This window comes from Heterocephalus glaber, unplaced genomic scaffold, assembly GCF_053883595.1.
Source record: "Heterocephalus glaber isolate CG9 unplaced genomic scaffold, H.glaber_assembly_v1.0 deba00001744, whole genome shotgun sequence".
Taxonomy (NCBI): Eukaryota; Metazoa; Chordata; class Mammalia; order Rodentia; family Bathyergidae; genus Heterocephalus; species Heterocephalus glaber.
Window position 1 is genome coordinate 2,646,565 of NW_028258450.1, and position 21,473 is coordinate 2,668,037.

At 56.1% G+C, this 21,473-nt stretch overlaps 2 protein-coding genes across 7 annotated transcripts; both read left to right on the plus strand.

The window, feature by feature from the left end:
- Window positions 1-12: 12 nt before the first annotated feature.
- LOC147821348 (putative protein phosphatase 1N) lies at window positions 13-12,524 on the plus strand. The gene is given in 9 exon segments (XM_087200587.1): window positions 13-142; window positions 421-513; window positions 615-895; window positions 2,030-2,208; window positions 2,210-2,897; window positions 3,700-3,989; window positions 4,065-4,125; window positions 5,484-9,650; window positions 10,939-12,524. Coding segments are annotated over 8 exon segments (1,764 nt in total). The 3' UTR covers window positions 5,526-9,650; window positions 10,939-12,524.
- Window positions 9,468-21,290, plus strand: Vasp (vasodilator stimulated phosphoprotein). Of its 6 annotated transcripts, XM_013066400.3 has the most exons (15): window positions 12,432-12,608; window positions 13,180-13,308; window positions 13,857-13,967; window positions 15,457-15,628; window positions 15,717-15,882; window positions 17,165-17,249; window positions 17,713-17,768; window positions 17,883-18,121; window positions 18,263-18,360; window positions 18,879-18,930; window positions 19,090-19,126; window positions 19,333-19,378; window positions 19,514-19,604; window positions 20,313-20,370; window positions 20,474-21,290. In XM_013066400.3, exons 2-15 carry the CDS (start codon window positions 13,301-13,303, stop codon window positions 20,509-20,511), a joined length of 1,257 nt encoding a protein of 418 aa, XP_012921854.1. In that variant the 5' UTR covers window positions 12,432-12,608; window positions 13,180-13,300; the 3' UTR covers window positions 20,512-21,290. The 6 variants fall into 6 exon arrangements, with proteins under 6 accessions (XP_012921855.1, XP_012921856.1, XP_012921857.1 ...); XM_013066402.3 differs by lacking the exon at window positions 13,180-13,308 and having other exon boundaries at window positions 12,424-12,608; XM_004867147.4 differs by lacking the exon at window positions 12,432-12,608 and having other exon boundaries at window positions 13,120-13,308; window positions 19,093-19,126.
- The last annotated feature ends 183 nt before the right edge of the window (window positions 21,291-21,473 follow it).

Below are 21,473 nucleotides of genomic sequence, written 5' to 3' on the forward strand. Positions count from 1 at the left end.
TTTCAGCCGGGGATGCAGCCCCTCGGAGGCGGCTCGAGCTCTGCTCACAGGAGATGCTCCGCGCCATCTGGAAACGGGAACCAGAACCCATTTCCGCCCCCTGGGGAATCAGAGGCCTGGAGTGGGGTGGTCCTTCCCCGGGGTAAGGTAATCAGTGCAAACGCCCGCTAAAGCGCTGGAGTCCGGCACCCACCCAGAGGTGGCTGCTTTCCGGGGACAGGGGCTCCAACAGCTGGGCGAGGTGAAGGCTGCCTCTTGGCCAGGAGACGAGGTTGGGCCCAAGGACGGGCGAGGGAGGCAGACCCCTCTCCTCTAGCCTGGCTTTGCCCCTCCATGCTGCCTCCGCCCGGGCAGCTGTGGCCAGCACCAGGGCCCGGGGACAGCTCCCCTCGAGCCACCTCACCCCCCCCCCCGCCCCAGGCTGGGCGGGGCGACACCTCCGAGGGCCCAGCGCGCCCCTGGCCAGCCAGCTCAGAGGCCCCCTCCTCCGCCGGGTTCAGCCGGGTCCTCCGGGTCAGGATGCCCCCGGGGCCGCCAGACCGCGGGCGGGGGGAGGGGACAGCTTCCTTTGTCTCCTGCGCCTCCTTCCCTCATCCCGGCTCTCTTGCGGCAAGGCGCACGGGGGAAACCAGCCGGACCCTCCTCCGGCCTCCGGGCCGGGCCGGGCCCGAGCCTCCAGCTACTCACTGCAGTGGGCGAAGACCGGCAGGACCTGCCCCATGGCCCCCCTCGGGCCTGCATCGGGACCCCCGCCCGCTCCGGCCGCGCCGCCCTGGGCCCGGGGCCGCGGCTGCTCATCCTCGTCGCGCCCACGACGCCGCTGCCATCCTCGCCGCCGCCTCCTCCTCCCGGGCTGCTCCAGCAGCCGCCGCCGCCCTCTGCTCGGCTCCGCTCGGCTCGGCGCGGGCGGGCGGGGCCTCGGTGGAGCGGGCACTGCAGCGCGGGGGGCCGGGGGCGGGGCCAGGCGACCAAGGGGGCGGGGAGGGGCGGGCAAACGCGGGCCCGCCCCCTCCCTGGGGCGTGGTCTCTTGACTAAAGGCGCTCAGGTAGCAGGGCCCACCGCAGGGAAGGATGGACTGGAAAAGCACCTAAAGGGTGCGGTCTAGAAGAAGGGGCCCCAGCCGTTAGAGGAGGGGCAGAGCCTGGGCAAGATGAGGGGCTGCAAAGAGAAAGGTGAAGGTGTCCAGGCGGAGAGGCTGGGGCCAGGTGGGGTGTCAGGGGTGACATTGAGGAGGGTCTAGAAAGAATCTAGTGCTCTGTCGGAGGTAAGATCCGACACTGGATTCTCGGAGGGAGCGGGAAAGGGGCGAGGAAAAGCACTAAGGAACTTTAGAGGCGAGGGGAGGAGCTCTGACGCGGTGGGGCTGGCGCCTAGGTGGGATTTGCGCAGGCTTGGAAGGGGCGGGGCGAGAGGCGTGGCCGAGAGGGAATCGGGAAGACCCGGCAGCGGAGGGGCGCGGCCCAGAAGGAGACCTAACCTGGTTTTCAGGGCCCAGCAGCCAGCGTTTCGGGCTAGGCTGGGATTAAGAGGAAGAGTTAGAGACGACGCCAGGACTGAGAACTTGCAAGGGTCTGGACAAGTGCACCCCAATGGTTGGGCGGCACCTGGAAGACAAGCGGTGCGAGCCTGGGGGCCGGGCCCAGTGGGAGGAATCGGAAGAGTGTGGTGTTGATAAGTTTTGAATCTGGGGGCTGGACCACTAAAGTGGGCGGGGCTTGGGTTGAGCCTGGCTGGGAACTGAAGCCAGGGAGTTGTGTTGAGAACACGGTTTCTAGAGCTCATTTCTCTGTAAGATCGATTCTTTCTCTGCGAATTTTCCCCCCCTTCTGTGCTTTAGTGATGTGTAACTGCGTCAGGTGGTAAGTGATATGTAACAGTTGGCCGCTAGGATCACTTTTTCCTAACCCAGATCCCAAACTCCGCTTGGAAGGTGTAGGACAGAGGGCCCCAAGAGTGACCTGAGTTGAGTGCGGGTCAAGGAAAGGGAGGAGATTTAGTTGGTTTACACTTTCAGAGCGCGGGGATTAGCGGGGTGCGGGAGGCAGGTGGAGAGAGTGGAGCCTTCTGGATCCGCGGGCGGGAGGATGGGGGCCCTGGGCCGGCTGCTGGAGTGTGTCCTCTGGCCAGCGATGCGCCCAGAGGCCACACCGGGGTGGCGTGGCCTCTTGGGGCCTGCACTTCGGAGCGAGCGCGGCGCAGGGCTGGCGCGCACTGCGCTTGGCTCGCTTTACCCGGGCTACCCGCGGGCTGGGCTTTTTTAGCGGTCCTCCACGGCCACGCCCACGGCAACCGCAGGGTGCGAGCCGCCCGCTTCGGCGCCCGCTGCCTGCCTGGCCACGTGCTGGAGGAGCTGGGCCCCGCGTCCTGCGAGCCCGAGGCCGTGCGCGGGGCGCTGCGCCGGGCTTTCCTGAACGCCGACCAGCGCCTGCGCGCGCTCTGGTCCCGTGGCGAACCGGGCGGCTCCACCGCCGTGGCGTAGCTCGTGCCCCCGTGCTTTCTCCACCTGGCTCGCTGCGGTGACCCCCGAGCGGTGCTGAGCCGCGCCGGCGCCGTGGCCTTCAGCCCGGAGGACCACCGGCCGTCCGGCCGCGGGAACGCGGGCGGCACCCTCCGCCGCCGGCGCGTCCTAGGCTCTCTGGCCGTGTCGCGAGCGCTAGGCGACTTTGCCTACAAGCAGGCTCCGCGGAGGCCCCCCGAGCTGCAGCTGGTTTCCGCCCAGCCCGAGGTGGCTGCTCTGGCTCGCCGGGCTGAGGACCAGTTCGTGCTCCTGGCCTCGGACGGCGTGTGGGACGCGATGTCTGCAGCTGCCCTGGCGCCACTGGTGGCCTCGCGCCTCGGTCTGGGCCTGGCCCCGCAGCTTCTCTGCGCGCAGCTGTTGCACACGTGTCTGTGCAAGGTCCTGGGGCCGGGTGTGGGACCCTTGAAGCTTGGAGCAGTAGAGGGGAAGAATTCCGAGTCTGGGGGAGGAGGGACTGGGACAGAAAGGGACAGGGCGGAGGCTCAAGCCGGGGGCGTGGCTTTCGGGATTGGGCGGGGCATGGGGGCGGTGAGGGCGGAGCCTGAAGCAGGCTGAGGGCCCGCTGGGAAAATGGTGCTAAACAGGCGGGTGGGAGGGACTGAAGCGAAGGGGCGTGGTCTTGGGCATGGGGGCGGTGCTGGAACCTAGAGACTGGGGCTGAGGTAGTAAGAAGCACCAGAAGATGCAAGAGCCCCTGGACAACAGAGTAGGCAGGTCAGATACAATGTGCCCGTCACTTAACAAGGCGGGGCTAGGACAGGGAGAGGGTGTGGCCTAGCAGATTGCTCCAAGTGGGACAGAGTTTGGTGTCTTTGCTTTCTACCCTCGGGACTGGTCTCAGGGTCTTGTAATGAGCTACATCCCCAACGGGTCACTTCCCTCTTCCTGTTCTTGTTGTTGATCTGGGCACAGGGCGTCCTTAAATCGCGAAGCTGCTCGGGCTGCTTTGAGCTTGCCATCCCCCCAGAGTGCCAGGTCTGCAGACACGTGCCACCGCACCTGGCTGATGGCTTGGTTCAGACTGGCAGATGGGCGAGACTTGGGAGAGATGGGCACAACCAGCCTGGAGAGGGGCCGTGGGCACCAGGGTCGTGGGGAACCTATCCTTCCAAAGGCATGGAACCCTGTGCTAGAGCCTCCGCCCTCTCCCACCACGCTCCCCTTTGTCCACTTTACCCAGGGCAGACTGGACAGCATGACCTGCATGGTGGTCTGCTTCCCAGGGGCCCCCGGGCCGTGTGAGGAGGCGATCCAGAGGGAGCTGGCGCTGGATGCGCCAGAGTTGCTGGTGAGCAGGGGCCCAGAGCCCAGGGGGAGGGGCGATGCCAACAGGGGCTCCCCCACAACTCTGACCCCCTTCTCAGAGCTGTGTGCCTCTGCTCGGGAGCCCCTCAGCCTGAACACCATCTTCAGGACTCTAGCCTCTGAGGACACGCTGGATTTGCCTCCTGGGGGAGGCCTGCACTGCAAGTGAGCTGGCTGGGGGTTTGGGGGTGGAGCGGCAGGAGGAGGGTCTCCTCCTGAGGGCCTTGCTCTGCTCCCCAGGGCTACTGTCATCGCTGAAGCTTATTCTCCACTCCACCAGGCCTCAGAAGAGTGTTGGGAGGTAAGGACCCTCTGTTGTTGCTTTGTTTTGATTTGTTTTGTTTTGCAGCACTGGTGATTGAACCTGGAGCCTTGCACATCTCAGGCAAGTGCTCTACCACTGAGATACATCTGCCGTCTATGACCTGCATTTTTCTTTCTTTTTGCTAAGTATTCCACCCTGGCCCTGAACTCCCTGTATAGCCCAGAGTGGCCTCAACCCAGAACCTCCTGCCTCAGCCTCCTGAGTGCTGGGATCACAGGCATACACCACCAGGACTGGTTTAACCTGTGTTCTTGAAAGGGGCATGTAATCCAGCACCTCTTCACCTCTCTTAGTGAAAGGGAAGAAGCAGCCCATGAGGGGACAAGGAACTTGCCCGACCTCTTAGTAGATCCTGTGCCCTGTCGTGCTGTGTGAGGCATGATGGGGTCAGGGAGGGATACACATGCACAGAAGAGCTGTGCTTTGCCTCTGAGAAATGTGGCCTCTGCTGTGCTCCAGAGAGCCCCATCTTCCCAAGCACCATCCCAAACACAAAACTTCTGGGAAAGTTAAGGACTCTTTCCAAGGCCTGACTGCCCAGCAGACGCCTCCAGGATATCTCTGTGGATTCCCCAGGCTGGGACTGAAGAGAGAGGCTGTAATGGGGCCTAGATAGCTGAGGAGTTGCAGAGGTAGGAACGTGGACAGAAGGCACAGGGTGGAGGGCAGGGAGGAAAGAAGTATGAGGGAGGAAACTGAGGCCAGAGCCCAGGGCTGTTGCTGGGCAGAGAACGTTGTTTGTTTATAGTCATGTGACTGAAGAAGGGTTGTCGATAATTTCCCAGCAGCAGCAGCAGAGATTGGCCAGGACTCACTGAACTGTGAGTGAGAGAAATCTGGGAAATCAAAGCAGAGAATTTACTGGGCCACTTAACTGAAGACTTCAAGGACTTAAGGCAGTGCTGCCTCTGCTTGTCACATGATATTATTAGGAACTGTCTCTTGGTTTTATTCTTTCAGAATTGGCTTCATTTCTATGTAAGTTTCCTTGTGAGGCAGCAGGAGTTGTAGTTCCAGGTTCAGATTCTTGGGCCTACTGTCCCCAGTGGAGAGAGCTTGCCAGTTTCCTGGTAGTTGCAGCTGGTGCCAGAGCTGCTTCCCATTGGTTATACTCGGGTCACGTATCTGACCCAAGGAATCTCTGATTGGCCAGGCCACGGTTCCCTGTTCAACTGGCACTAGAGGCCACTCCACCCAAACCTGATGGATTAAGAAATACGGGGTAGGCTATTGTCCTCTCAAAAGAAAATGAGAGTGATTCTTGCAGAAGGCAGAAGAGTAGGTGCTAAGGGCCAAGGAAGAATTCTCCACCCTGCCCTTGTTCTGTGTTGCAGAAGGTGCAGGTTGGGGCCTGGAAGCTCACAGACCCTGTGTGAACTCTACCTTGGACTTGGAAGCCTGACAGCAGTTGTTCTTTGGGGGACCTGGACTGTCTGCTCAATTGGGGCCAACAAAACAAAGGAAGAAAACTGTCCCCTCCCCAGCTCCATGGACCAGCAGAAAGAAGAGCAGATGGAGGAACCCCAGAATGCTTGTTTCCCTTTCTCCTACTTCCCCCTCACAGAAAAGTCTTATGAGAGCAGAAATTCCACCACTATCCAGGCCAAAAATATATATATATTTTTGAGAAATTTGAACTGCAGAGATCTCAAAAGATCACCCAGCTCAACAACCTTCTCTCTTCTTCCTATTTTCATCTGTTTTTAGAACAGCAGTAGGGGACAGTTTTGATTAGTAAATGTTGCCTGGGGATTTAGCTCAGTGGCACCATGCCTGCCTTGCAAGTGTAAGGTCCTGATTTCAATCCCCAGTGCAAAAGAAAAAAAATGAAAGAAAAAGAAAAAGATTATTAAATGTTAATTATTTAACAAATTCAAAATATATTTCCTCATTTAAAAAAGTTATTTGCCCAGTCAGCAAATTCATAGGGGACACCTGATGTATGTCAGGCCCCATTCGCAGGTATGAGCCCGGCCAATTCGCTGAGAGCAACTCAGCCACTAACAAGCATCACAAGAAAAATAGGACATCTTTTAAAAAATGATTGTGCTAGGCATGGTAGTGCAACCCTGTAATCTCAGCATTTGGGCGGCTGAGGCAGGAGAATTGCCATGAGTTTGAGGCTAGCCTAGGCTATATAGTGAGTTCAAGGCCAAAATGGACTAGGTAGAGAGCTCTGTCTAAAAAAAAGAAGAAGAAGAAGTAGAGGAAGAGGAAGAGGAAGAAGGAGGAGGAGGAGGAGGAGGAGGCGGAGGAGAGGAGAAAGCCGGCCAGTTCTAGTGCTGTATGTTCATAGTCTCAGCTTCTTGGGTGGCTGCAGGAGAAGAATCACCAATTGGAGGCATCCTGGACAATTTAGCAAGACCCCACCAAAAGAATTTTGCAAAAAGAATATGATCAGGGAAATGCTTTGTTGCTGTTCTTACTTTTAATTCATTTAGTTTTTGAATGGGTAATTAATTCATTCATTTTTAAATTCAAAGGGTACAAGATGGTGTCCAATGAATAGTTTTTTCCATCCTCCCATCCTTCCACTGATTCGTCCAGCAGGGGTGACCGTTTGACCAGGCAAGGTCTCTGTGGAGGGGATAATTGAGCGATGACCTGACCAGAGAGGAGCCAGCCCTGTAAATACCCTGGGGAGAAGACCATCTAGGGCAGAAGGAATAGCCGGTGCAAGGGTCTAAGAGCAGCAAGGAGTTGGGCGTTTTCCTTATGAGGTTTGGATTCTCTGTGACCACATTTCCCACAGTCCCTCCCCATGCCATTGGTAACCACGGCAGTGAGTTTGGAGTGGCTTTGCCAGACTCTGTGTGTGCACACATGCATTGTGTCTTGCTGCTCCTTGATTCCTCCATGCCCAACATACCATTTGGCAGCTTGCTCTCTTCACTCAAAATACATTAAAAACTTTACCACCAGGGGCGGTGGCACACGACTGTAATTGCAGCTTTGAAGAGGCTGAGGCAGGTGGATCTCCACAAGGTCAAGGCCATACTGGACTACATAGTGAATTCAAGGCCAGCCTGAACTGCATAGTGAGACCCTGCTCCCCCCAAAATAAAAACTTCACCCATGTCATTCACAATCAATCTCTCTCTCCCTCTGCCCACTCTTTCTCTCTCTTTCTATATCGGGGACTGAAGCCAGGCCCTTTACATTGAGCTACATCCCTTGCCTTTTATTTCTTTATTTTGAGACAGAGTCTAAGTTGCTAAATTGACCAGGCTGGGCTCAACCTTGTGATCCTCTTGCCTCAGCCTCCCAGAGTGCTGGGGTTACAGATGTGTGCCACCGTTGCTGACTCATCTCACTATTTCTGACTACTGCCTGCCCGGCTCTGCAGACAAGGGTGTGCACAGGTTTCAGTACCCTCTGTCTTTCTGATGTGCACTTAAGCTATTTCCCTCTCACCTCACTATTGCAGTAAAGATGTTTAATCAGGCTCCTTCTGTCACATGCAAGAGTTTCTGAGTGTAGGTCTTGCTGCCTATTTTGTTCAACTCTCAAGATAAGAATGCTTTTTACATTTTAAACGTTATTCAAAGTTTTTTTTATATGTGTATGAAGCCCTGGGTTCAATCCCAGCATAGCAAAAAGAAAAAAACAAAAAGGATATGTGACACAGACCTGTATCTGACTTGCCCAGAGTATTTGCTAAGTGGACTTCTACAGAAAGTTTGCCGTAGGACAAGTGGTACCCAGAAATACCACCCAGCCCATTTCACAGATGGGAAAGCTAAGAGAGGAGAAAGGACTTGGCCAGGGTCACACAGAACTGGGCTGGATGAATGTTGTTGAGCTCCTGTCCTCGGCTTGGCTCGGTTGAGTGAGGCCCAGAATGGATGGAGCTCTACCCTTGCTCCAAAGAGCTCAGAGCCTCAGGAGACACAAGCAGTAACCCAGGTGGATCAGGCTTCAAGGTGTCCCCCAGAGGGGTGGAGAAAGGGAGAGGGTTCCTCCATTCTTTAGAGCAGAATTAACGTCAGCGAGTGGCCTAGAACATGATGTGTCCCCCGTAAAGGGTGGGGGCTTGCCTGTACAAAAGATGGGAAGGTTGACTCACCTGGTCAGCCGTCCTGAAGAATTACATTTTACACTCACACCTTGGTTTTGGGGGTTTGGGGGCTCAGGCAAGAGAATCACGGGCCAGATTCTGGGCCAGATTCATTTCCTGCCCCCAAGGCCTCAGTTTATTCATTTGACAAATTGGAACTGATGATTTCCTAGGATAGAGACACCTCACCTAGGCCAGCAGGCGCCCTAAGAGGGAGGGCCACCATAGTGACGTCATTCTAGGCGGGGCTGCGGGTCGGAGGCAGAAGCCTGGAAGGATATAGGCGCTCCACCTGGAGCCGGCCCTGGGGTAGGCGGCTCCCGAGAGCCGGCCCCAGGGAGGGTCTCCTCGCCTCTCGCCCGCTCTGAGGCTGGGACGGTCCTGCTGGGATGTATGCAAAACTAAGTCATAACGGGATGTGCATGGGGAAGGGGCCAGGTGTTTTGTCCACACAAGAACCTGGTGTCCCGTCCCCAGCCTCTGCAGGCTCAGTACCCCACCACTGTTTTCCCCGCCCATCACCACCCCCACCCCGGACCCTACGGCTGTGAGTCAGCGGCCGGCCGCGCCCCCTCGGCCCACTTCCTCCTCACCTTGCCAGGCAGCCGGGTGGGCAGACCTGTGAGGGGCAGTAAGGGGTGGGGCCCTGGCTGCCCACCCTCCCGTGCGGGGGGGGGGTCACCCCTTCCTAACCCCTCAGAAATTGAGAAGCGAGTCGTGGGGGTGGAGTGGGACAGGCGTGCAATTGTGGAATTTAAGGGAGAAATTTTAAGAAATCCCTTGTTTAACCAGAGGGCTTCCCCTCCTCCTAAATGAGATTATTAAGAAATGGAGAAGTCTGTGGGGAGAGTAGGACGGGAGAAACCGTGCCCCCATTGAGATCCCCGTAAGAATTCCCATAGTGAATGAGAACCAGAGATCCAGGAAGCATCCCTTCTCCACCAAGCTTGGCCCCAATTTGAGGTTGAGGGCCGGGGTGCCCACCTAGGCAATAACGTTAAGAAAGAAGGAAATTGCGGAAGTCGAGCGTTCCGCGTTGCCCATTTAAGCACGCTCCACCCACCCCACCCCCTCTGGTCCGTGTCCGCGGCCCCTTTAAGGCGCGGAGCATTGTGGGTGCGGGGAGTGGAATTTTGGAGCGAGAAGTACAGTAGTAAGAGTAACACTGTAGCCGCAGCCGGCCGAGGGGGCGCGTCGAGGAGGGGACGCTGCACCCCCTTTCTGTCGTAGGGATCCTCCCAACAGACTACGGGAGGGAAGAGGCGCCGGAGAACCCGCCCCGGCCCGGTCCACGTTTCTCCCAGGAAGCCGGACTCAATGGGGCGGGACCCTGGGGGAGACTGAGCAGACCCGGAGCCAGCCGTGCACCCCTAAACTGCGAGCCGGGGCACCCCGGGAGCACCGCCGGGTGGGCTTGCCCGCCCACCCGCCGCGCAACCATGAGGTGAGTCCTCTCCGCCCGGGGACTCGTCCCCGTCCCGCCTTTGTCCCCCTCCCCCCTCGCTCCGGGCTGGAATTTGGGGACCGGGCTTGGATGCGGTCTCGGCTTTGGGCTGCACCCACTTGGACGAAGTGTTAACGATTGACCGCCTGCCGGCAACTCTCAGAGCTCAGGGCGGTGCCAGTGAGGTTTTCCTGAGAGACCTGGGATTTGGGGGCGCTCTGAGGACTCTCGAATTTTGAAGACTTTTTCAGAAGAGGTCCAAGTTGACAGATACTCCCCGCGGGGATGCTGGGATGTCAGCAGGACTTAGACTTTTCCAAAACTCACATCGAGGTCCTGGAGGACGTGGGAGGGGGAGGGGGTCTGGGCGATCCCGGGACGCAGAAGAGACGCTGAGACACAGAACGTGATCGGCAGGGTCCCCGTTTCTGTGCGTCGGAAGACTCGCCCCGAATGAGAGCGCGCTCCTTCCCTCCGGGGGTACCTCTTGGTCCCTTGCATTTTGGGGTCACCTGGGACCCAGCAGTTGAGGTTGTTGTGGACAGACCCACAGATCCGGGGTCTGGTTGGGACTCTTCCCCCTTGTCGCTCCGCACTCACGATCTGCCCAACCCAGGCCGTGCCTAGGACGGAGCGAGCGCCTGGTGCGGAGGGCGGCTCCCCGGCCCCGAGCCAGAAGAGCGGCCGCACTCCCCCACCTGCCGGCCCAGAGGAGGGAGGGGGCGCGGCAGCTGGGGGGGCCCCTTTGTCTTCCTGACTCACCTGTCGAGACAGCTGGTGTGGGGGGCGGGCTAGGAGCTCCGCGGCCAGGCTGCCTTCCCCACGACTGCCCCTCCCCATCCCCCCCCCCGCCTTCCGGAACCGTGGGATTGGAGGAGGGGGCACCGGAGAGCTTCAAGGTCATAGCTTTCTTCCCCGGGACCCAAGCTCACCAGACAATTCCTTCTATCTTTCCAGAAATTTAATCCTGGGGGTAAAGCGCCCAAGGGACCCATGGATTTTTGTCTTAACTCGGCCTCCTCCAAACTCTTGGGCTCACCTGGGGGGAGGGCCAGTGCTGGGTGGACCCCCAACCCCAGTCTTCCCTCTCCTGACCCCCTGTAATCGCTCCCTTGGGTCTAGAGCCCGACAATACTATCTCCCTTCCTCCACTCTCTCTGGGACTTCCTGGCCCAAGCCCCGGCCTGAGGAGGAGGCCCCTGGGGACCGCTGGTATTAACCCCTGGTGCTCACACCCTCTGCTCCCCCCACATACGCCACAGTCCTGCCCTTTGACATTCCTTTTTAGGAATCAGAGAGGTTGTGGTGTGACAAGAATTATTGGAAGATCCGGAGCCAGGGGACACCACAGGCACCCTCAAGACTTCCTGCCCACCCTTTCCTCAGGAGTGACGTTCCCGTCCCCGGATCAGGGACGGTTTGCAGGAGCCTAGTCCTCCTTCACCCTCTTCCTGGGGGACTCCTCTCTTCCACCGCCCCCCAGCCCCGCCCCGCCCCCTCCCGTTTCCGGTCCCAAGCCCGGTGGAAGGCGGATGGCGGATGTCCGAGTTAGTGCTGCCTCACTCACTGCGAGACCGTAAAAGGGCAGGAGCAGTGTCTGGGCCAGCCTCCTGTCCCCACCCCCAGCCGGCGGCCCGGCCCTCCACAGGGCCCCCTCTTTTGGCCAGGCAAAGCCTCTACTCCTGGGGGGATGCCTGTCCCACCAGAGCCAGAGGGTTACTCCCACCTCCTAAGGGCTGGTCTTCCTTAGTAGTGGTCACGGTGGTCACAAGGAAGTTTCTGGTCTTTGAGCCTTTTCCAAGGATAGCTGGAATTTAAAATGACCCCTCCTCCTATATTCCCAACTGGGGAAACTGAGGTTCAAAGAGAAGAAACCCTGGGGCAAGATCTCTAAGAAATTCTTAGGCAATTTTAGAAGAGGGGAAAAGCTGGGATTGCCTGTTTCTGGCCAGTTTGGCTGAGACCGACCTGGAGGAAGTTGGAAGAGAGGATGTTAGATGGAAAATTACAAGATATAGTTCTTTTTCTCCCAGTTTGACAAATATTTGTTGAGTGTTTGCTGTGTCCGGGAGCTAGGCTTCTGGGAAGACACAGAAGAGGGGCAGAGGTCAGAGACTGGAAGGCAGAAAAGACTTAGGAAGAATTTGGGTCCTTTTCATGTCTTTCTTCTGACAGTAGTAGTAGAAATTCTTGTTCTTATCTTTTCTTCAAAGATAAGACTATGTGGTCAGATATCTACTTTGTCCCATACACTGTGCTAGGTTTCTGAGTTAGCTGAATCCCCACCATTCTAAGGACAATACTGTAACAGATGGGGAAACTGAGGCATGGGGCAGTTAAGCAAATTGTCGGTTAAAATCAAACAGTTTAAAAGTGTCCAAGGTTGAATTTGAACCTAGGACTATCTCCAACTACTATGCTATTGAAGAAAAAGAAAACCTTAAGTGTTTCGTTTTGTTTTTTAAAGTACAAGTAACATGGTTTTATCCGGGGAGGAGGGCTTGAGGTAACTTAGGTAAGCAAAAAGAGACCCAAGCTAGAGCTTTTTAATGGGTAGCTGAGGCCTGCCTGGAAGGAGGGACTTCAGGGAAACTACACAAGTCCCACAGACTCTGAACTAGTTCCCTATCCAGGGTTGATCAAAAGATTTATAGTTTAGGAAGGTTGTGTGTGTGCGTATCACAAGTTTTGTGATGTAAGGAGGTTACAGGGTAGTCTTGGGGCGTGCTCAGTGAAGGGAAGAGCAACACTGGTGTGGAGGTTTACGTAACCTGGGGTTGCTGTGCTTGGTTAACCCCAGTGTTGGGAAGCTCCTTCTCTTATGTTTTGACTCTCAGCTCTCACAGGTGGAATAAATGCCAGTTTCCAGTTCCTGAGTTTAGAGCTTTGTATCCATGACCACTTTTTCATCCTTAGAACAAACCCAGTTTCCAGGGCTCGAAACTGAAGCTCAGAGAGGTAAAGCCACACAGCAAGGAGGTGACTTGGTGGAGAGGGGGGTCCCTGGCGGGCTGGGATATTGGGAGGGGTGAGGCCCCCAGAAACCACAGGTACCAGTCTCACCGCCTGGCTGATTTTCCACATGTTCCAGCTTTTGCCTGGTTCATAGATTTATTTTTTTAATTTAAATAGTGACTTAGATTTTTACAGGTAATTCCAGCCTATGATAAACAGTAAAAAGGAAGATAAGAAATAACAAAATAGTGGAAAAGGCTAAAGGGTGTAAAATGTCTGTTTCCTCCCGTCCCAGGCCCCAGTTGTCCTCAGGGGCCCCTGCAGTTGGTCTCCTGAGAAACCTCTGGGTGTACTACTGAGCATGCACATTTATTTATATCCTCCTCACTTTTTTTTTTAAACCTCTGAGCCACACCACTTTGTACCTTCCCTTTAAATTTCAACTTAGCTGTTTTCTCATCTTTAAATGAGGTTAGGAACTTGGGAGGACTTGGGTTCAAATAGGAGCCTCTCTGCTTACTTGGCCTGTGTGACCTGTGGCAAGTGTCTTCACCACTCTGCCTGTTTTTCCGAGTCTGTCGAAAGGGTAAGAATCAGAGTCTATCTGAGGAGGCTGGAGAGCCACACAGGGTGGAAATTGGAGCACAGTGCGTGGAACAGTGTCTGGGACGCAAGCTAGCCCATCAGCGTCAGCTATGATCAAGTTGGTGCATTTTATAGCTGTGTTTATTAAATAACCATAGAGTACCTACTATGTGCTGGGCACTATTCTATGTTCTGGGGACCCATCACTGAACAAAAGGACAAAAGCCCCGCCCTGAGGGCCTGACTTGTGCTCAGGGAGACAGAGAGATTGTCAGGCAGGGATCAGGGATGAGGGGACCAGAGCTTTCCCACACAGGTGGGCAGAGAGGGCTTCCTGCTATGTGACCTGAACAAGGGCAGGGGCAGCCCCGGTCACTTAGCAGGCCAGGGCCGGCAAAGGGCAGGGCCACCTGGGAGGACAAAGTGCAGCCGGGCGGGCAAGCAGTGACAGTGCTGGGCTTCTGTCCAGAGTCTGGGTGTGGGTGGCAGGTGTGGGCGAGGTCCTGGCCCTGCCTGCCAGGGGCGCAGGAGCCAGAAACAGCCCCTGAGGCTGCGCTTGTCTGGAAATGGCACCTGGTGTTTGGGTAGGGCCCACAAAGTCCCTGTGGTTAGGACTGGACATGGGAACCAGGTAGCCTGCATTCAAATCCTCCCTCTGCCACCCAGGAGCTGTGACAGTGGACAAGTCCCTCCGCATCTCTGGGCCTCTGTTGCAGTCCCCACTTGCAAAAGGAGCTTTAAAAATGGTCCATCTCGAAGGGTTGCAGTGGGAACGAAGTGAGTGGCTCCAGGAGGGGTCAGGGTCCCTGCCCAGCTGGAGTGGCTGAGGGGAACCAGGTGCCACAGCTATGTAAGGATGGGGGCAGGCTCAGTTCCAGGGGGCACCGGCACCCACGGCCGGGCCTCCGAGGGCCTTTCCCCTACCCCGACTCTCACAGCCCACTGGAGACAAGGCCCATTGAGTGTAATTTCTCTCCCCGGAAACCTCTGACCCCTCAACTTCTTCTTTTCAGGAAAAGCCCAGAGGGGCCGGGGCAGGGCAGAGACCCATGCTTCCCCCACTTCCCCTGTCTGTGTGTGACCTTGGCCAAGTCACTTCCCTTCTGGGAGCCCAATTTCCTCATTGGGGGAGGGGGATTGAACCTCCTGAAGGAGGGGAGGAGTCTTGTGGGGCGTAGCTGTCCCGCCTGCCCAGTACCTCCCCAGACGGCTGTGACTGAGAGCTCAGCAGTGCCAGGCGCTGTGCCAAGCACCCTAAGTGCCTGGGTTCATTTACTCTCACCTACTTCCTTGGGAGGTGGGGACCATCATTCCCTGTTTGCAGGCAAGAAGATGAGTTCAGAGCATGAGAGTCACTTGCCTGGGTTACATGGGGGACCCAGACCGGTGATGTCAGATCCCACCTCTGAGCTGACCCTTCCCTAGAGGCTGAGGCAGCTGCTGTCCCCTCCAGGAAGTGCTGGCTGGCCCCTTGCCCTGCTCCTCTGACTCCCCGCCTCTCAGGCTATATGGGAGGGTAGTACCAGATCCCAGGACAGTAGCACCAAGGCTGGCTGGCTGGGGCTGTCCACCCCACTGCCCTGTTGTCCGCAGCCCCATCTAATGTGGCCTGGCCTGGGATGTCTGACCAGTAGCCATGGCTGTTGGTGCCCTGGGAGCTGACGGATGGGGCGGCCAGCAGGGTGCACTTGGGGGAGAGCATGGTCTGTGGTGGGTCCTCCACTTGGGGCAGACTTCAACCTGCTAGTCTGAACCTCAGCTTCCCGTATAGGGGGCGGTGTCTAGCATGCTGCGGTGGCTGTCTGGGGACTCTGGTCCCTGGGCCCACTCAGGGCTCAGCCTGCAACCCAAAGCTCTCACCTGCTGCCTCTCCCAGTCCGTCTGTCTGGGTCTCTCTTCCACTTGTCTTTCTCCAGCTGTCTGTGTCTCCATCTTTATCTCTGTCTCCTGTGTGCTGTCTGTCTGTGTGTGTGTGTCCCTCCCTTGTTCCATCTTCCCTCACCTGTTCCTCCCCATCTGTTTCTTCTGCCCCTCCCCCATCGCTTTTCCGTCTGCCCCCGCCCCCCCCCGCCGCCCCAACTGGGTCTCTCCCTCCATCCCTCAACTGATCTGTCGTTCTCTGGTTCCCTTGTCTGTCTGTCTCTCCTCCTGCTGTCTGTCCTGGAGGAGCTCTCTCACTCCTCATCTCTCTTGTCTTCATCTCTGTCTCGCTCTTCCTCCTCCAGATGAGGAATGTGAAACCTTTCCCTTTTCTCCCTCCCTGCAGCGAGTCGGTTGTCTGTTCCAGCCGGGCCACTGTGATGCTTTATGATGACAGCAACAAGCGATGGCTCCCCGCAGGCACGGGTCCCCAGGCCTTCAGCCGCGTCCAGATCTACCACAATCCCACAGCCAATTCCTTCCGGGTCGTGGGCCGGAAGATGCAGCCGGATCAGCAGGTGCTCTTCCATCTGTCCCTTCGCCTTCTGTGGGCTGAGCCTCCACCCTGCACCCTGAGCTCTCACCCACCTTTCCCCTTCCTGCCAGGTGGTCATCAACTGTGCCATCGTCCGGGGTGTCAAGTACAACCAGGCCACCCCCAACTTCCATCAGTGGCGAGATGCCCGCCAGGTCTGGGGCCTCAACTTTGGCAGCAAGGAGGACGCAGCGCAGTTTGCTGCCGGCATGGCCAGTGCCCTAGAGGCCTTGGAAGGTCAGGCACAGTGAGGGTGTGGGTGGGCAGAGGGAACCCCACAACAGTGCTGTGTGACTTCACGCTGCTGCTTTGCCAGTCTGGACCTCAGGTGTCAGGGACAGGCTTGTCATCCCAGTACTTTGGGAGGCTGAGGCAGGAAGATGGCAAGTTTCAACTTGGGTAACTGAGCAACTTTCTGAGCCCCTGTCTTAAAATTTAAAATTAGGGCCGGGCACTTAGCTCAGTGGTTCCACCACCTGCCTCGCAAGCACAAGGTCCTGAGTTTGATCCCTGGTACCAAAAAAAAATTTTAAATTAAAAAAAGGGGCTGCTGGGCATGGTGCCCCATGCCTGTAATCCTGGCACTTGGGAGGCAGGAGGATTACCAGAGTTCTGAGGCCAGCATAACCTACATAGAAAGTCCAAAGCTAGCCTGAAAGACATAGTGAGACCCTGTCTCAAAAAACACAAGAACAAGAAACAAAAATAAAAGGCCATGGATATAGTTCTAGGTTCAATCCTCAGTACCCCCCCGTAAAAGAGCTGTATCCCCATTGTGAAAAATTCTGATGAGAATTTGGTGGCTTATGTGTCCCCATGTATAAAATGCACAATCCCTAAGGTGACAGTATCCCCCATGAATTGTGCTCCAGCACCCTCCCTGACCACCTCCCAGATTGCAGTGTAGATAGGTCCAGCCCAGAAGGTTCCCTGTCCCTTTCTCCTGGTGACCATCATGCTGGCTTGAGACAAGTTCTCACGTATGTAACCCAGGTTAGCCTTGTACTCAGTGATCCTCCTTCCTTAGCCTCCCAAGTGCTGGGATTATAGGTGTGCACCCCACACCCTACAAGAGTGAATGTCTAGCAGGCCCTCTGCTGATGCAAAGGCTGTGGTCCCTAGGCAGGCCTTTGGGTGACTGGTGGGCATTCAGGGACTGGAACAGTTGCTGAAGAAAATTCCCCAGTGGCTCATGTGTTGGGGGAAGGGTCCTGCTATCCCAGAGGCCACAGAAGGCTTGAGTAGGCCAGAGGCCTGGGGCAGGACAGGAAGAGGCCTTTGGCCTTTCTGGGTCCTCAGGCTGAGTCCACATGGCCTGCCTGAAGGGTCAGCCTGAATCCCAGCTTCTTCCTTCCAATCCCAACCTGCACAGCTTGGGGCCAGTGCCTGCCCCGAGGGCCACAGCTTCATCCCGGGTTGAGGGTTAGAGCAAAAAGGAAGTGAGCAGGATTTGGGTGGCCTTAGGGAAAAGCGCCGAGGGCAAGTTTGACTCACCACCCTCTCTCCTCTCCCCGTCCAGGAGGGGTGCCTCCTGGGCCTCCCACGCCCTCTACCTGGTCAGCCCAAAATGGTCCCTCTCCAGAGGAGCTGGAGCAACAGAAAAGGTAGGGAGGTGGGGCTGATGCATGCGTGGGGACCTTACTCCTGTCAGGGCCCCGCGTATTCTCAAGCCTCTGACTCTTAGCGTTCACAGTCCCTCCAGCTTCCAGTTTCTAGAATGTTCTAGCTCCCAGCTCTCAGAGAGTACTAGAGTTCTCAGACCCCTCTACTTCCTGGAGTTCAAGAAACTCCTCACACCCAGATTGTAGAATCTGCAGGCCCCCAAATCCTGGTCCCTCAGATTCCCAGGCACTGGAATCTGGTTGAAAGCCATTCATCCAGAGGTTCTTGACATGGGTGTTTGTTCTTGGATGGGTGTTTGTTTCCTGGTCGCTCGCTGTCCCCGCCTGCCTTGTCCCCTGTACCTCCTCACCTGGGTACCTGGGGAAGGAAGGCCAAGGGGGGATCAGGAGCCAGAGGCCGCTGGCCACGATGGAGGCTGACTGAGGCCACTGTCACCCCCCACAGGCAGCAGCTGGGCCAGCCAGAGCACACGGAGCGTGAGCGCCGAGTCTCCAATGCAGGTAACTCCCCCAGTGGCCCCGTAGCTGGGGACCTCCCTCCAGGAAGGGGTGGGCCGCTGGGCAATGAAGAATGAGGCTTCTCTCTCAGCACCCCCTCTTCTGCATTTGTTTCAGGAGGCCCTCCTGCTGCCCCAGCTGGGGTGCCACCCCCGCCTCCGGGACCTCCCCCTCCTCCAGGCCCCCCCCCACCTCCAGGCCTACCCCCTTCAGGGGTCCCAGCTGGACATGGAGCAGGGGGAGGCCCACCCCCTGCACCCCCTCTCCCTGCAGCACAGGGCCCCAGTGGTGGGGGTGCTGGGGCCCCCGGCCTGGCCGCAGCAATCGCTGGAGCCAAACTCAGGAAAGTCAGCAAGGTGAGGGGCTGGGAGTGGCAGGTGAATGGAGCCCTGATGTGACAATGGGTGAAGGCCAGAGTCTCCTGGAGATGTCACCGGAGGGCTAGGAGGTCAGGAGGCCCACTGGTCAAGCCCTCTCTCCCTTTTCAATTTCTCCAGCAAGAGGAGGCCTCAGGGGGGCCCATGGTCCCCAAAGCTGAGAGCAGTCGAAGCACAGGTGGGCTCATGGAGGAGATGAACGCCATGCTGGCCCGGAGGTGAGCCTGAGCCTCTGCCCCTGCACCTGGAGTTTACAGTTTTGCTGGGCCCCCTTAGGAGAGGGTCCTGATTCCTGTTCTGTTTCTTTGGGTGAAAGTTCCTCCTTGAGAGGCAGGTTTGGTGTAAGATGATGGAGGCTGCAGTCTCCAGAGATAGTTGGCAGCCTGTAGAATGTTCTAGCACCCTGAATTCTAGAACCTCAGGTGACCTGTCCTGCCTCAGCACCCTGGGAACTCCAAATCTCAGAATCCCCCGGATGCTAACACAGAGCCCTGCCAGCCTTAGAACTTCATGATTCCCAAATGTGAGAATGATAGACTCCCTACCTTCATTCTGGAAGACCGATTAATTTCTGAAACTAGACTTTCTTTAGCCTTCATGGACTCTTGCACCCTGGCATGTATATTTCTAGACCAGCCGGGGATTTAGCAAGAAATTGTATTTCTAGACCAGTGGGAAAGGAACTGTTGAGTGGCTGAGGGGGCTGGGCACATCTGTCCTTGCTTTCCCCCTGCAGAAGGAAAGCTTCGCAAGTTGGAGAGAAACCCCCCAAGGATGAATCTGCCAGTGTAAGTTAGGGGCTGTTCCTGCCCTGTACACCTTAGGCTATGCCATCAGGGAAAGGTTATTGGCGAACAAGTATGCAGGGCTACGCTGGTTTTTATCCTGAAGAGGAAGTGAGCAGAGGTGCAGCAGGGCTGGCCTGTGACAGTTTTATTTCACACCAGCAGGAGGAGCCAGAGGCCAGAGTCCCAGCCCAGAGTGGTGAGTAAGAGCCCACAGAAACTACAAATCCCAGGATGCCCTGTTTGCACTTACAGAGCACACTCAAGGAGAGACTGTGAAGATAGTGCTGGGGAGTGTAGTCTCCTGAAATGGTTCTTTGAACAGGGGCTGTTGAGGCTGGAGGAAAAGATTTGATTTGGGGCAATTTTTGTCCCTCATGTTTCCAATTTGTCTCCTGTCTCCAGAACCTGTACGGAGACCCTGGGAGAAGAACAGCACAACCTTGCCAAGGTGAGCCATCAATGTTGGGGCTCCACCCCCCCAATTTACAAGGAGGAACAAAATGTTACCCCTAGAATGTAAGACAAGCAAGGCAAATACTCCTTCTAACTTCATTTGTGTTCCAAACCACATCAACCCTTACAGGATAAAGTCATTGTCTTCAGTGGCTGCTTCTGAGCCTCACTCCTCCACACCCAGCTCTGCCAATGAGTCAGACCTGGATAGCGTGAAGCAGGTAGCTTTTGGGGAAGGCAGGGGTGGGGGTGGGAGCTGGAAAGGGCCACAGGAGAGAGGGGGCCTGGGTCAGGAGCCTCCCACCAGTTTGCCCTGTGGTTCTAGAGAAGGCCTTGGAAAACCTAGTTTTCCAGAAAGAGAAATGGAGGGGTCAGGTCATATCCAGTCAGGGATGACACAGAACACACCCCCATTTCCAATGCCCGTGGCAGACCGGAGGAGCTATCAGCATACTCATTTCTACTGGGTACCCAGAATCCTCAGCCCAGTGACTCCAGCCATCCATCAACCATCAGAGTTGGCAGGACATTGGAATGTATTTGCCTAGCTGTACTGGATGTTCTCCAGTACTTTTCTTCTGGCTCCAAAGATCTAGAATTCTCCTATAGAATGAATACTCCCATCATTCTGTGACCTTGGCAGCCATGTCAGGATGTGGGGCCAGGGTGGGTCTTGAACCTGCTTCCTTGGCTCTTCAGTCAGTAATAAAGTGGGGCTGGGTGTGGTGGTACATGCCTGTCATCCTAGCACTTAGGAGGCTGAGGCTAATAATAATAATAAAGTTAGGGGGCTGCAGATGTGGCCCAACAATAGAGTACTTGCCTAGCACAGGAGAGGCCCTGGGTTCCACCCCTAGCTCAGCAATAAGATAAGAAAAGGGAAGTTTGTTTCAGCAAGTCCAGGTCTCTTCTTGACTGGTTATTTTCAGGAGCTTCTGGAAGAAGTGAGGAAGGAACTGCAGAAAGTCAAAGAGGAGATAATTGAAGGTGAGGTGTTTTGTTTTGTTTTTTTAACTTATCTTGGAGCCATTGTGTCTCTTGGAAAAAGAAAAGAAATGGGCCCTGACCTCTGCCTCTTGTTTCCTTCCAGCCTTTGTCCAGGAGCTGAGGAAGCGGGGTTCCCCCTGACCAGGGACCCAGAAGACCCGTTTCTCCTTTCTGCACACCCTGCCTGTTATCCTGCTTCCCTGCCTCAACTTGACATAGAATTGGCTGAAGACTACACAGGAATGCATTCCCCCCCCCCTTCATCCCTCTTGGAAAATTCCAGGGGGGTGTAGCTTCCCTGGCACCGGGCTCACATCTATACTGGCTGCTGATTGGCTGGGGAGGCCCCCACCCTTCGCTCCCTTTGGTCCTTTCCCTCTGCCATCCCCTTGGGGCTGGTCCCTCTGCTGGGGATGTACCAATTAACCCCACAGTAAGGGAGAAGGAGGGAGGGAATTTCACATTCCCTTGTTCTAGATTCACTTTGACACTTATGCCTTCGATTTTTTGGTTTTTGTTTTTTTTTAAGAAAAATATATATATATTTGGGTTTTGGGGGGAAGGAAAAATTTTTTTCTCTTTGGTTTTGATAAAATGGGGTGTGGGAGTTTTTAAATGCAATAGCTCCAGGCTTGCCCCGTTTGGGGCAGCTATTTAAGAGGGGGTATCCCATCAGGTGGGGTTGATTCCCCTCCCTCTGGCCCCTTCCCCTTTTCTATGAGAAATTAAGATGCTGTAACTTTTTGGAACTTCATTTTTTTCATTTTTTTATTTGGGTAGGTTTTAGGCTCCAGGCATTTTTATCCCCTGGGGAGAGTCATTCAGGGGGAAAGGAGAGGAGGAGGAGGAAAACTCCTCTCTCTTCACCTTTAGGTTGAAAATGGGCCCTTGCCTAATAAACCTCCTGTTTTATAAATCTGCGAAGATCTCTGGAGTGACTTGGGCTGGTCCACAGGATGGGGTGCGCTGCTGGGAAGACTTAGTTCCCTGCGTGGGGAGTCTGCCTGCCCTTGGCCCTGCTTCGTGGTCTGACCACCCTGTGCCTCTCCACTGCCCTCCCACCCCTGCTACCCAGACTATTTTTGCCCCCCCCATCCCTTCCC